This window comes from Bufo bufo, chromosome 4, assembly GCF_905171765.1.
Source record: "Bufo bufo chromosome 4, aBufBuf1.1, whole genome shotgun sequence".
NCBI lineage: Eukaryota > Metazoa > Chordata > Amphibia > Anura > Bufonidae > Bufo > Bufo bufo.
In genome coordinates, this window is record NC_053392.1 from 241180876 (window position 1) to 241196330 (window position 15455).

The window sequence follows — 15455 nt, forward strand, 5'->3', positions numbered from 1 at the left end:
AACAGCAGTTGAACAACCAATGATCTGGAGACAGGGGCGAATTGTCCATAGACCCTACAGGGAAATTTCCTGGTGGGCTGATGCCCCAGTGGGCCACCCAAGTCCTCCTTTCTGCCACAGACCGGATATATAAAGAGCTCTCAACAGTAATTAATGCTGTGAGAATCAGGTACTCGTACCCAGCCAGCGACCACACATGCCCTCCAGAATTCAACCTCCCTTCCTGAATCCCCTGCTCCATAGATGACTGGAGGAAGAGGAGGACAGAAGATGGCAGCTATTGATGGCCACCACAGAGGGACAGATTTTGGGGCAGTATATTGTGCTACACTGTGTTATTTGGTTCTTCTGGGATGGTATTTTGCACCATGGTATTGTTGACCCCACCTACTTGTGTTGCCCCACCTTTGGACCTGCCTACAAAATGGGGCCACAGTTTTTTTTCCAGGGCCAGTCCGCCCCTGTCTGGAGACAGACACGGCCATACATACTTTACTCCATACTGGACATTACAGTTATTTAAACTGTCCATACATGTTCAATGAAACCGGATGGTGAATGAAACATCTTTCTGGGAAGCTTCTTTCAAAGATCTTTCACTCATGAATGTTCTTTCTTTGAAGGAAAGATCATTTCAGATGATGATTGTCTGTCATCGGTAGGCTTTAACGATCATTTGTTGTAAAGTTTTACCTGACAAATTATCGTTTTGGTAAAAAAATTCTGTTTTGATCAACTTTAGACTAATGTCTAAAGCTGAGTTTCTCTAAAAGACAGCAGAATTGAAGTGTCTTTGATGTATACAGTGTGTGGCTTTGGAGGCTACTGGTTTTACAGGGGAAAGGACTTGGAATATAATCCAATATGAAATGTGTGGCTTGATATTATTATTTCAGGTTTGTATGACAAATGGTTAAGGTGAGGCCTCTTGTAACACAGGAGCAATGTACAGTGATAATTCAGCAGATTGCGTTACCTGTCTTCCATCACCATTTTGCAGATCACTTTTTTCTGTTCATAACAGCCAGGATGTCTCTGCTTGTAGTGCAGCATTCGTATGACTAAAGCAGTGTCCCTGCCAAGGAATGGGTTAAATGCAGATCAACGAACTTAAATGCACTCATTTCCTTTGACCCTGCCTGTGTACCAATGGCGTGCTGCAACTTAGATACACTCTTACACACCCACACACTGCTCCCATTCCTGCTGGCAGCTCCACAGCGGGGGCAGGTGAGCTGATCTTCACAGAAGGGATGGGTTACAAGTGAAGGGGGAAGAGGTGGAAGAGGACAGGGGACATTGCTTATTAGACTCCTCCGTAAGTAACCTTAATACTGACGTTATATTGTCATTAACGTGAGATTGTGGAATGGACTGCACAGAGAAGTCACAGGTACAGTGTGTGTGTGTGTGCTGATCATAGCGTTGTCATATGTGTATTATTGTCATTCATTTGTAATATCCAATATCTGATGAGTGCCTACACAGTGCCATAGATCCCCATGAATGAATATGTGCCTCACTCCTCACCTCCATTCTGCATTCACTATATGCACTACTACTTCTCCCCAACCTTGTCTGGTGACATTTTTGCCATTATTCAGAAACTGATTAGTAAGTGGAGTGATTTTGCTTGACTTTTTACAGACTCCCTTAAACTGAACTCATTATGTACTCTGAGTAGAGTTACGTGCAACTTTGTACCTGACAAGGTGTGTAGGAGTAATACTACTGTGTAATACTCTACTGCACAGGTGGGGGCTTCATTTCCGTTCTTCTGGAAAGTATAAACCTTTTCGGAAGTGGATACCTGTTATGTCTTGCCTGTGGCCACTCAATTTCAGCCAGATAATTAGTAAGGGATGTGTGGAATTCCATAGGAGCCAGCAAGCAGTGCTTGTGACAGATTTCAGGAGTAGTACTCTGTCTCTGCGTGTCTCTGGGGATGACAGGAAGAAGGGCTGACTCACTCTTTACTATGCGTGTACCCACGTGTTAATTGGGCAAAGAGTTAATCGCACAAACTGAACACGTAATCACTCCAGAAGTGTGTACCTGAATTGCTGGAGGTTTTAGGTAAAACCTTGATTGCGCTTTTCTGATCCATATATTCAGGTCTCCAAATGAGAAGAGGCTGAACAGTGTGTATTTCGGCTGTGATATTTGGGTGGCTCGGGGCCTCGCTTGCGGATATATTACGTTACTCAGCGTTGCCTGATGTCTCATGGCATTTGTCTTTCTTTTGACAGGGCTGAGAATTATTGGTGGAGAGGTCAGAACAAACGAACGTTGAAAGTTGGTCAGTTTCCACGGAACGCAGTGACATCTGTAGCCGGACTGTCTGCTCATGATATTAGTCGACCTCTAAAGAACAGCTTCATCCACACAGGTCATGGAGACACTGTGCCTGCTCATTGCTGGGGCTTCCCTGACCGGATTGACGAGTAAGGAAAAATTTCCAGAAATATGAATAATTTGTAACATGCAGCTGACCATGCCTGTAGGTTTGACCTGATTTACTTGTTTCTTTATACCTCTATTTGGTGGCAAATTAACAGAAACAGAGGGATGACTTCCTTGTGCCAGTGCTATACATATGTACGGCACTTACGGTATGTGTATGGCGTTTTCCAGATGTAGCTCATATTAGTTCTAGCAACCATGTGGAAATCAAACATCGGTTACCGTTAACATTATTAAGGACGATATAATTGTTGGTGCTTTATAAAGGAAGCATAACTAGAAACTTTGTGAAAAAGTTAATATATTTTTAAATGATTTCTTTTGATAATTTGACAGTTATGGGGGCATTAGGTAGAGACAGTGATCCTTCATTATATCTCAGTCTCACTAAAATATTGTAGTGCAATTGAATGATGAAACATAATCTCCTTTTCTTTACCAGTTCTAAGATATTATTGGATCATCCATTTCATTGATCACTTTTCTAGCATATGCTGTCCGTTACCTCTCCACCTGAAGACACTCTGCAGTGCATGTTAAGCGTTGTAATGCTGTCTTCTGTCTGATGCCCCTGCTTCCACCTTTCATGAGCTTTTACATGGTATTCCTATCTTAGAATATGCCATCATTTTGTGATTTCTGGGTGTGTGACCTCGGTTGCTGCTGCTTTTCCCTACGCCAGCTCTAAGTGATGGATTATTCTAGCCATATGCCACCACATTATAAGTTAGGGGGATACCCTAACAGACCCTGATATGGTAAGCCTTTTTTTTTTTTTTGCACAAATTCTCACAGAATCTGTGAGATAAAAAATGTTATACTGTACCTCCACATAAAATTGGGAGCACACATGAGTACAGTGTGGGCTGCTAGAATTCCATGGAAGCTGTATTACAGACAGATCCTTAATATGGCCATGTGTCCTAATGTGCATTGCTCTTTGACAGAGAGGTGAATCTCCACCCTCCTTTTTAATTTGTGAATTAAGTAGCAGCTTACTATACGTTTGTAGTCAAACCAGTTCCATTTAACTGATGGAGCAATAGAAAACTACTCTTGCCTAATGTAAAATGTACGGATTCAGTAGGGTCTCTGACATTTATTCCTTACTTCAGATTGAGACCCTGGCACTTGGCCCCAGTGGGCCACACATATGGACCAGGTTGATCCACAAGGTTTAAACCATGAATTTAAAACTCTTTATAAAACAATTGTACTCACTTATGTGGAGGACTTTCCTTTCTGTGGGTGGGCAGCAGTCCATTAAGCACCCGCTTCTCCGAGGATGGATTACAGTATTTCATGTCTGTATACAGAATAGCCCAGAGAGCTTCACCAGCTTCACTATGAGATGACTATACCGGCACTGAGGGGACGAGAAGGAAAGCTAGTGATCATGTTAGGCCACCCTGAAAGCAGGAGAAGGCAGACCAAAAGGATAGACAACAGGGGGCATTACCAAAGAGAAAATGTAATAATAAATTTGGTCCATATGCAATTGGGTTGCACCTATTTCAGTAAAAGTACGCCTGCATTGAGACTTTTTAAAAAGTCGCACTTCATAAATGTGTCACAAAAGTGATCTCCAAGGAAAACGCAACCAAGTTTTCATTCCACTTCTGAAAGTGGCACAGGATGGTGCAGGCAGACAAATGTTGCAAAATTTTGCTTAACAGCGGCCTCACACCATCAACTGCGACATTTTATGCCAAAAAACTGGTGTAACACATTTGGTAAATGTCCCCCAATATTTTTATTGCATGTATAATACTTCATTTAAAGTGCCCTATTCATTTAATAGCAATGCTTTATCCCCTTTAATAATTTTGGATTTGCTTGTACACCTTTTTTGCACAACAGTTTGCAAGACACTCCATTTTTCTTCAAATATTTTATATTATATTAAGTATTAATGGCTGATATAAATCATACATGATCAATTCCTTTTTTTTATTTCAGTTGCCCCAAGCTGATTTCAAATGGGTCACTTTGCTGGATATTCTTAGTTACCAAGCTGTTACATTTATACTTTTTTTCCTGCAGTGCCCTCTGCTGGGTACAAAATGTAGTGTCCAGGTCTTGTAGATGTTAGACTAGATGTGGTTCGCCACTAAAGCTGGCTAAAAATACAATATTAATAGTTAACAATCAGACCACACCTTCAGTGATCGCCATTACATAATATCTAGCTGGTAGAACTGGCGCAGGACTGTTGTCTCTAACACATCCAGCACTGCTCCCGTCTTTACCGAGTCTGCACCTGCTGCTAAGCCAACCTGGAACCTATATTCTAACATACATAATAGATCCCTTGCAGCCTGACCTGAAGACATAGCTGTGACCAAACTAAGGGCATGCCCAAATGTTTTCCCTTCTGTGGTCGCTATTGCATACTATATACCATACTTTTTTAAAGCTCGCTGTAGCCCAAAACAGTCATGTTCTCAGAGTCACAAAACCTGTGGAAGCATTGACCACCTTCTAAAATAGCATGCCTGCTGCCTTTTCCATTTACCAACAGTGATGCCACACTACCCACAGCAAAAGTCAGATACAGGGCACACTTCCATGTGGAGGTACACCAGCAAATTGAGCCAAAACTCAACAAGATAAATCCTCCCATCCTCAGCTGTAGAGCCCCCAGAATAGAACTTGATGGAATACTTTAATAACATGGCACCCAAACGTGATGCAATCTGTTCGTCAGAAGACTCTGAGTCCATAACCTACAAATGACTGCCACTGCCTTATTCCAGGAACTTATGCCTAACATTCTAAATTAGGGGCTTCTGATGGACCATACTCATAGTGCCTTGACCAAGCACAAACCCAATGGTTACCCACATGACATAGTTATATAGTATCAATGTCACCGCACCAAAGACCAGCTTCTCTTAGCTTCCTGCAATGGTCTTTCAAGGCCTTGAATACCAGCTAATTTGGCACTTTCTACTATAGCAAAACACTAAGCCATAAACCCCTATTTAGAAGTGCTCCAAGCAAAAAAATATTAAATACCATTGTGGATTCCCCTTCAAACTCAAATTTACAAACCTACTGATACAGTGATGCCTCTAGAAGGAGCCTGCAGCTGCTTATCTAAGGCTACTTTCACACTAATATTTTTCGATATTGAGATCCGTCATAGGGTCGCTTCCGTTTTGCCCCCTTTCATTGCCAATGGGGACAAAATGTAAATGAACAGAACAGAATGCTCCAAAATGCATTCCGTTCTAAAACTGGAGAGCATGCTGCGGTTTGCTTTCCGTCCTGGGATGCGGAGCAAAACGGATCTGTCATGACCCACAATGCAATTCAATGGGTATGGATCTGTTTTCTCTGACACAATAGACTTTCAATGGAGTTCATGACTGATCCGTCTTGGGTATGTTAAAGATAATACAACCGGATCCATTCATAATGGATGCAGATGGATGTATTATCAGTAACTAGGGATGAGCGGACCCGTGGATGGGGTTTGGGACCCAAACTCGAACCCAAACCCCATTGAAGTCAATGGGGACCTGAACTTTGGTGCACTAAAATGGCTGTAAATAGTCGTAGTAAGGGCTAGAAAGCTGCAAAGGGAAGCAAAATGGGGGTAAGAGCAGGACAGTTGCCCTGCAAACAAGCGTGGATAGGGAAATGACCTAAAATAACATAGAATAGAAAAAAATAAATAATAATAATCTTGAACTAGGAAGCAGAGGTCAAAGTGGAGTAGGAGGAGGTAGCCAACACAGTTTTTTTTTATTTATTTATTTATTTTTTCTTTTATTTATTTTTTATAAATTTGGGAAGACCCCAAAACATTGGGAAATAGAAAAGAGAATGCAAAGAGAAATTGTGCTGGAGTTTAACAATGGATGGGTACGGCCAGTATACTTGTCTACTCAGCACAAGGTACAGACAAGTCCTGTGGGATCCATACCTGGTTCATTTTAATGAACGTGAGCTTGTCCACGTTGGCTGTGGACAGGTGGCTGCACTTGTCTGTGATGACGCCCCCTGCCGTGCTAAACACACGTTCAGACAATACACTGGCTGCAGGGCAAGCCAGAACCTCTAAGGCGTAAAGGGCAAGCTAAGGCCATGTGCCCAATTTGGAGACCCAGAAGTTGAATGGGGCAGACCCATCAGTCAGTACGTGTAGGCATGTGCACATGTACTGTTCCACCATGTTGCCGAAATGCTGCCTCCTGCTAAGACGTTCCATATCAGCTGGTGGTGCTGGTTGTTGTGGCGTGCTGACAAAGCTTTTCCACATTTCGGCCATGCTAACCCTCCCTTCTGAGGTGCTGGCGGTGCCGCAGCTGCGTTGGCAACTTCTTCCTCCTCCTCTGCCTTCGCCTTGTGCTTCCACTGAGCCCCCGCTGTCAGGTGTGAATGCCACCAGCAGTGCGTCTACCAGCGTGCGCTTGTACTCTCGCATCTTTCGATCATGCTTCAGTGACGGAATTAAGGACAGCACGTTGTCCTTGTGGAGGGGATCCAGCAGGGTGGCCACCCAGTAATCAGCACTAGTAAGAATGTGGGCAACTCGGCGGTCATTGTGCAGGCACTGCAGCATGTAGTTGCTCATGTGTGCCAGGCTGCCCAGAGGCAACGACAAGCTGTCCTCTGTGAGAGGTGTATCATCTGTGTCCTCTGTATCCCTTGATCCCCTGATACCCATGAGCTGCTTTGGGTGCCACCCTACTCTGAACACGGTTCCTCCTCCTCATTCTGCAGAACTGTGCTCTGGCTGGACAGTTGTGTACCTGGCCTCTGTTGCCACCTGTGAATAACTGGCCTGATAACCGTGGAAATTTATCCCTCTTCCTCCTCCTCTTCCTCTAACTCCTGAGCCACATCCTCTTCCATCATCGCCGAAGTGTTTTTTCAAGGAGACATAGAAGTGGGATAGTAACGCTAAGAACGGCGTTATAGGCACTGGCCATGTTGGTGGAGTACTCGAAACAGCGCAACATAGCACATATGTCCCGCATAGAGGCCCACTCAGTGGTGAAGTAGTGCTGTTCCGCAGAGCGACGCATCCGTGCGTGCTGCAGCTGAAACTCCACTACGGCACTTTCTGCAGCAGCTCTGACATATCAGGGTAATTTTTCAGGAACCTCTGCACCACCAAATTCAGCACATGCGCCAGGCAAGGGATGTGCGTCAAACCGGCTAGACCCAGAGCTGCTGCGAGATTTTGCACGTTATCACACACCGCCGGGCTTGAGGCTCAGTGGCACCAACCACTCATCGGTCTGTTGTTCCATGCCCATCCACAGCTCCTGCGCGGTGTGAGGGTTTTCCCCCAAACAGATGAGTTTCAAAACAGCCTGCTGTCGTTTCCCCCTGGCTGTGCTGAAGTTGGTAGTGAAGGTGTTATGCTGACCGGATGAGGAGGCGGTAGAGGAAGAAGGGGAGGAGGAGGCAACAGGAAGCAACGAGAAATGTCCTGCAATCCTCGGTGGCGGTAGGACATGCGCCAAACTGCTATCCACCTCGGGCCCAGCCGCCACTGCATTTACCCAGTGTGCAGTTAGGGAGATATAACGTGCCTGCCCGTGCTTACTGGTCCACGTATCCGTAGTTATGTGGACCTTCCCACAGATGTCGTTGTGCAGTGCACACCTGATTTTGTCCGCCACTTGGTTGTGCAGGGCAGGGATGGCTCGCCTGGAAAAGTAGTGGCGGCTGGGAACCCTGTACTGTGGGACAGCCACCGCCATAAGGTTTTTAAAAGTCTCTGTCTCCACCAGACGGAATGACAGCATTTCAAAGGCCAGGAATTTTGAAATGCTGGCTTTCAGGGCCAGGGATCGCGGGTGGGTAGGGGGGTACTTCCTCTTTCTCTCCATTGTTTGGGGGATGGACAGCTGAACGCTTCCATGGGACAGTATGGGCATGCTGTGTGACGGTGGTGGTGTTGCTGCCACATCCTCTGTTTGCGGGGTAGCAGGTGCCACAGTCACTCCAGAGGGGGAGGAAGAGGCCGAGACTGCAGCAGAAGAGGAAGCAAGAGGAGCCTGAGATCTTTTGTGGTGTGTACTCCACTGCACCTTGTTCTTTGCATTTAGATGCCTGGTCATGCAGGTGGTGCTCAGGTTTACAACATTTATGCCTCGCTTTAGGCTCTGATTGTACAGCATGCAAACCACTCGCGTCTTGTCGTCAGCACATTGTCTGAAGAACTGCCACGCCGGGGAACTCCTTGGAGCTGGCTTTGGTGTGCTCAGTCCCTGGGTGCGGTGGGCAGTAGCAGGCATACTGGCTAGGGGACGGCCACTCTGCTTTTGCACCCTGCTCCCTCTTTTGCTGTGCGGCTGGCTCTGTGTGAACACCACCTCCTCCTCCGAACTGCACACGTCACTCGCATGACCTTAATTACATGTGGGGTCTAGGACCTCATCATCCTCCACATCATCTTCCACCCACTCCTCACCCCTGCCCTCCTTGTCGGTCTGCACACGGCAGAAAGCCGCAGCAGTTGGCACCTGTGTTTCGTCATCATCATCAGAGACGTGCTGCGGTGGTCCTCCCATGTCCACATCCTGAAACATAAGTGGTTGGGCATCAGTGCGCTCAATCTCTTTCACTATTAGGGCAGGGCTAGGTGGATGGACCACGCAAACCCCGCCAGCAGAGTCATCAAAAAGCAGAAGAGACTGCTGCATGACTTGGGGCTCAGACTGCTTGGCTGATTTGCAAGGGGGTGAGGTGAAAGACAGATGCCCATGGGCTGCAGGTGCCAGTTATGCGGTTTCATCAGGGGACCGAGTGGAAGACAATGTGAAGGAACTGGAGGCACTGTCAGACATCCAATCTACTACTGCCTCTACTTTTTCTGGCCTCACCAATAGTCACTGGTATTCGGGCCTACAAAATGACGCTGAACGTCCTGTCGCCTATGTGCACCTGAGGAAGGTGTTTCATTTGGGCGTGTAGCTGGCACAGATCGACCACGTCCTCTCCCTGAAACAGGAGCTCCACCAGCACCAGCAGCACCACGACTAGGGCCACGTCCCTTATTTGATGCTCTCCTCATTCTTTGAGTTCACCCACCGAACTAACAGACAGATTAACTATATTAATTCCCCTGTTAAGTATGCAGTGCAGGTGTACCTGACAACAAAAATGGGTATATGTCACCCACCGAACTAACAGATGGATTAACTATATTAATTTCCCTTTCACATATGCAGTGCATGTGTATCTCACACTAAAAATGGGTATATATATGTCACCGGCCGAACTAACAGTCAGATTAACTATATTAATTTCCCTGTCACATATGTAGTGCATGTGTATCTCACACCAAAAATGTGTATATGTCACCGGCCAAACTAACAGTCATAGTAACTATTATATTTTTGTGTCAGGGGTACAAAAATGGTGCATTGCACCCACAAAAAAATCTCTATAGGTCACCCACAGAATTAACAGCCATATTAATTATTATATTTCTGTGTCAGGAGTACAAAGATGGTGCACTGCACCCACAAACAATCGCTATAGGTCCCCCACAGAATTAACAGCCAAATGTATTATTATATTTCTGTGTCAGGGGTGCAAAGCTGGTGTATTGCACCCACAAAAAAATCATTATAGGTCACCCACAAAGCAAATGGCAAGATTCCTAACACTCTCCCTCGCTTCAGCTGCTTCCTGTCCCTGCACTACTCAGAGCTGATGGGCGGTGCTACACGTGATCCAGCTTGTATAGAGGCTGGTTCACATGATGCACCGGCCAATCACAGCCATACCATTACTAGGCATGGCTGTGAAGGCTTCTAAGTGCCCACAGCTTAAAAGCTTGTTGATTGGCTGCTCTGCAGCCTTTAAAAACCTTTATTAAATGCCCGAACACCGAACTGGAACCTGAACTTTTCCAGCAAAGTTCGGGTCCGGGTACAGTTCGGGTTCGCTGAACACTATCATTAACGGAAGCGTTTTTGCTGCACCCTGCCATATCCAGCAAAAACACTAATGTGAAAGTAGCCTAAGCTGTGCTTTGTCTCTCTATCTCCTCTGATCCATGTCTTCCAAAAAGTTCCACTTTTCACTGCACAGAATATTATTCCAACAGCCTTGGGGGACAGCTAGATGTTTTTTGGCAAATGTGAGACCCCCCTTTGTAATCTTTTGGTCAGCAGTGGTTCCTTTCACTGTGGTTCGCTGGAGTCCCCGAGCCTTGTAACCTTTTCCAGACTTGTGAATTTCAGTGACTTTTTTTGCATCTGTATTTGAATCTCTTTAGAGCACAGCATCATGTGCTGCTTTCTGAGACCTTCTAGTCTACTTAACATTGCAGACGGGTTCTAGTCAAAGGGAACATGTCACCTGCACTATGCAGCCCTTTGTAATACACTGACAGGCAATTCATTACAATACACATGTATTGTAATACATTACAGAGGTGATCAGACCCCCAAAAGTTGAAGTCCCACAGTGGGACAAAACAGAGTTAAAAAAGGGTTTTACATAATAAAAAATAATAAAAGTTCCAGGTAAAAAAGTGCGCTTTTCCCATAATTAAGTCATATAGAATTGTAAAAAAAAAAAAAATATGAAAAAAAAAGAGTAAATAGACATATTAGGTATAGCCGCGTCCAAATCCACCGGCTCTATAAAAATCACATGATCCACCCTGCCAAGTGAACGCTTGCCTCGCAAAAAGTATAATACCAAACAATCAAAAAGTCATATGTACCCCAAAATGGTACCAATCAAACCGTCATCTCATCCTGCAAAAAATTAGCCCCTGCCTAAGACAGTCACCTGAAAAATAATAATCCAAAAGTTGTATGTGCTCCAAAATAGAACCAATAAGAATGGCCAAAAATAAGTCTTCACATGGATAAAAATGTTTGGTTGTCAAAAATAGCTATACTGGTACCCCAGAGACTGTGCAATATCAACCTGGTGCTTTTTTCCTGTTACCCCTTGTGAAAATGAAATAATTGGGGCAAAAGCAACATTTTATTGGATGACGTGAAATTTTTCTTTTTTACAGCCAAGTGTCTCTAAAGTCTATAAAATGCCTGTGAGGTCAAAGTGCTTAGTACACCCCTTATTAAATTCCTTGAGGTGTGTAGTTTCCAAAATGGGGTCACTTTTTGGGGGTTTCCACTGTAGGGGTACCTCACGTTCTCGTAAAATACAAGATGGCGCCTAAAAAACATTCTAGCAAAATCTGTCCTCTAAAAACCATATGCCGCTCCTTCCCTTCTGACCACTGCCATGTGCCCATAGAGCATTTTACAACCATATAGGGTGTTTCTGCAAACTGCAGAATGAGAGTAATGCATATTGAGGTTTATGTTGCTGTTAACCCTTGCTGTTTTGCATAACATATACAATCTGCAAAAAAAAATAAAAAATATTGAATTTCACCTCCATTTTCCTTTCATTTTTGTGGAACACCTTAACCTCCTCAGGACCGCCGTACGCAGGATTGCGTCTTTGCGGCGGTCCTGTTGTTCTGGGTGGACGCGCCGGTGCGTCCTCTCGCGAGACGCGAGATTTCGTGCATTGCCGGCCCGCGCATGCGCATCGCGGGCCGGCAAAAGTTAAAGAAGTATTTCGTCACCAGCCTGCCAGCAACGATCATTGGCTGGCAGGCTGGCGATTTTCAAAAAATCAAATCAGAAGCCAGATAACAGATCATATTAGTAAATATGATCTGTTATATGGCTTCTCTGCTGGTCCTTTTCGTCGGTTGGATCCAGCAGAGAAGCAGACTTCACTGTGAGTACCCACCAAACACTGTCCTTAGCCCCAGATCACCCTCCATCACCCCCATCACCCGAATTAACCCCTTGATCGCCCCCTGTCAATCACTTAGTGAAAGACAAAAAGTGATCAGTGTAAACTGTCACTTTTTTTTTTTCACTAGTATTGGCTGTTAGGTTTTAGGGATAGTTTAGGCCCCTTGGTTAGGTAGTTAGCGTCAGTTAGCGCCCACCCCACCACACCGCAGTCACTTTTATTCGCTGATTAGCGTATCGCTAATCAGCATTTGTACTTTTATAGTATCTGTAAGTGATCAAAACTGATCACGGTCAGATCTATAATAGTATTAGTGTCACTTTAGTTCGCCCTCCACCCAAAACGCAGTGTTTGCCCGATCAGGCCTGATCGGTCGCCCACACGTGCGTTCACCCACGCCCGCCCCACCGCAGTGACAAAAAAAATGTTGTTTTTTGATCACTGCACATTCACTTTACACGCACTGCGGCGATAAAAAAATCAGTTTTTATATTTTTTATCAACCGCAGCAGCCTCCGGTACTTCGCTAGCCTCCCCTTTGTAAGACAGGTTTGCTTTTTTTCTTGGGTAGTCTCAGGGAATACCCCTAAATTTAGTAGTCCAAAATGTCAAACAGGGGATATTCTTCTGAAGAGGCCTACAGGATTCTGACCCAGTCGGATGAGGAGTGGGAACCCTCATCTGACGAATCTAGCGGGTCAGAATATGAACCTGTAGAAAGCAGTGGCTCTCTGACCCAAAGTTCGGACGAGGAGGTGGAGGTCCCTGGCAGCACCAGGCGTACCCGGCCCCGTGTCGCTAGACCACAGGTTACGCAGGATCCGTTTCAAGAGCAGCAGAGTGGGGCTGTCGCTGCCGGATCACGTGGTGAGGCATACACCAGCAGCGCAGCCCTTCCTGGACCTAGTACCAGCACTGCCGTACAACATGGTGACGTGGCGAGCACCAGAAGGGCAGTTGAAGCTGGTACGGTGGCACGTGCACTAGTTACCCCGTCGCAGCCACCGCGCAGACAGGCCCGTAGAGCCCCTAGAATCCCTGAGGTGCTGGCAAACCCTGATTGGCAGTCACCAACTTCAGCCGCACCAGTAGTTCCCCCTTTCACCGCCCAGTCTGGAGTTCGGGTTGAGACGGCTCAAATCGGTTCGGCCCTGGGATTTTTTGAGCTGTTCTTGACTGCGGAACTCTTGGACTTAGTCGTGGCAGAAACAAATCGGTATGCCACACAATTTATATCCGCCAACCCGGGAAGCTCTTATGCCCAGTCTTTCCGGTGGAAACCAGTCCAAGTTTCTGAACTTAAAATTTTTTTGGGCCTTCTCCTCAACATGGGTCTAACTAAAAAGCATGAATTGCAGTCATATTGGTCCACGAACCCAATTCATCACATGCCCATGTTCTCTGCTGCTATGTCCAGGACACGATTTGAGACCATCCTACGTTTTCTGCATTTTAGCGACAACACCACCTCCCGTCCCAGAGGCCACCCAGCTTTTGACCGGCTCCACAAAATTCGGCCCCTCATAGACCATTTCAACCAGAAATTTGCAGATTTGTATACCCCCGAGCAAAACATCTGCGTAGACGAGTCCCTAATACATTTTACCGGGCGCCTTGGCTTTAAACAATACATCCCAAGCAAGCGTGCCCGGTATGGGGTCAAATTGTATAAGCTCTGTGAAAGGGCCACAGGCTATACCCACAAATTTCGGATCTATGAGGGAAAAGATCAGACCCTGGAGCCGGTCGGTTGCCCTGACTACCTGGGGAGCAGTGGGAAGACAGTCTGGGACTTGGTGTCACCCTTATTCGGCAAGGGGTACCATCTTTATGTGGACAATTTCTACACAAGTGTGGCCCTCTTTAGGCATTTGTTTCTAGAACGGATTTGCGCCTGTGGCACCGCGCGAACTAGTCGCGTGGGCTTCCCCCAACGGCTTGTAACCACCCGTCTTGCAAGGGGGGAGAGGGCTGCCTTGTGTAATGAAGAACTGCTCGCGGTGAAATGGAGAGACAAGCGTGACGTTTACATGCTCTCCTCCATTCACGCAGACACGACAATCCAAATTGAAAGAGCAACCCGTGTCATTGAAAAGCCCCTCTCAGTCCACGACTATAATGCGCTCATGGGAGGGGTGGACTTCAATGACCAGATGTTGGCTCCCTATTTAGTTTCCAGCAGAACCAGACGCTGGTATAAGAAGGTGTCTGTATATTTAATTCAATTGGCTGCCTATAATAGTTTTGTTCTCTACAGTAAGGCTGGGAGAACAGGATCCTTCCTCAAATTCCAGGAAGAGATCATCGAGAACCTCCTTTACCCAGGAGGTTCCGTGGCCCCATCCACCAGTGTAGTTAGCCGTCTACACGAGCGACATTTCCACAGTGTCGTTGCTGGTACCTCAACCCAACCGCCACCCCGAAAAAAATGTCGTGTCTGTAGCAGGAGTGGAATAAGGCGTGACACCCGCTATTTCTGTCCTGACTGTCCTGACCACCCTGCCCTATGCTATGGAGAGTGTTTCCGGAAGTACCACACACAGGTACACCTAGCATAGGGATTGCATCTCACAGGACAGGCACACAGGGCTATTAGGGCCCTTTTACTCACAGCTGCTGCAAACCTCTCCTTTCACCTGGGATAAAGTGCATAACGTACTTCGCCACATCTTTGGGCGATTTGCGCTTTGCACATTGTCCCATGGGGAAGGAGAGGTTTGTTCTATAAAGGTAAAAAAAACTAAACAAAAAAAAAATTACCGGTAAGTAAAAAAGTTAAACGTTCAGTTAAAAAAAAGTTTCTATGTTCCGTTCAACAGTTAATAAATTTATTGCGTTGCGGCCTGGTTTTTTCTTTTTTGTTTTGTTTTTTTTACCTTCCAGGTGGACCAACCGATCGACTAGCTGCAGCACTGATGTGCATTCTGACAGAAGCATTGCGCTGCTGTCAGATTACACGCAAGTCGGTGTATGCGGCGCTGCAAGACGAGATTTCTCCTCTGCAGTAAAAGATACGTTTGCCGAGGCATATGAGCTGAGGAGGTGGCTGTGTTCATATACTTTGGCAAACACTTTGTATATATAAAAAAATAAATAAATCCCGGCAATGATTTATTCATCCACATCGATTGATGTGAATGGAGAAATCGGGTTTGCCAGGGCATACGAGCTAAGTGGGTATGGATGTTGGGCGGAGCTCCTATGTCCTGGCAGACGCCTTTCCCCTCCTTTTT

At 45.8% G+C, this 15455-nt stretch overlaps 1 protein-coding gene across 9 annotated transcripts in view; it reads left to right on the forward strand.

Annotated features, from left to right (window-relative positions):
- TNK2 (tyrosine kinase non receptor 2) overlaps window positions 1-15455 on the forward strand; it is a 243409-nt gene that overhangs the window by 195043 nt on the left and 32911 nt on the right. For all 9 annotated transcript variants that reach the window (XM_040428413.1, XM_040428412.1, XM_040428414.1 and 6 more), the window contains one exon: window positions 2250-2444. In XM_040428413.1, coding sequence (XP_040284347.1) covers window positions 2250-2444 — 195 coding nt within the window. The remainder of the gene's footprint in view (window positions 1-2249; window positions 2445-15455) is intronic.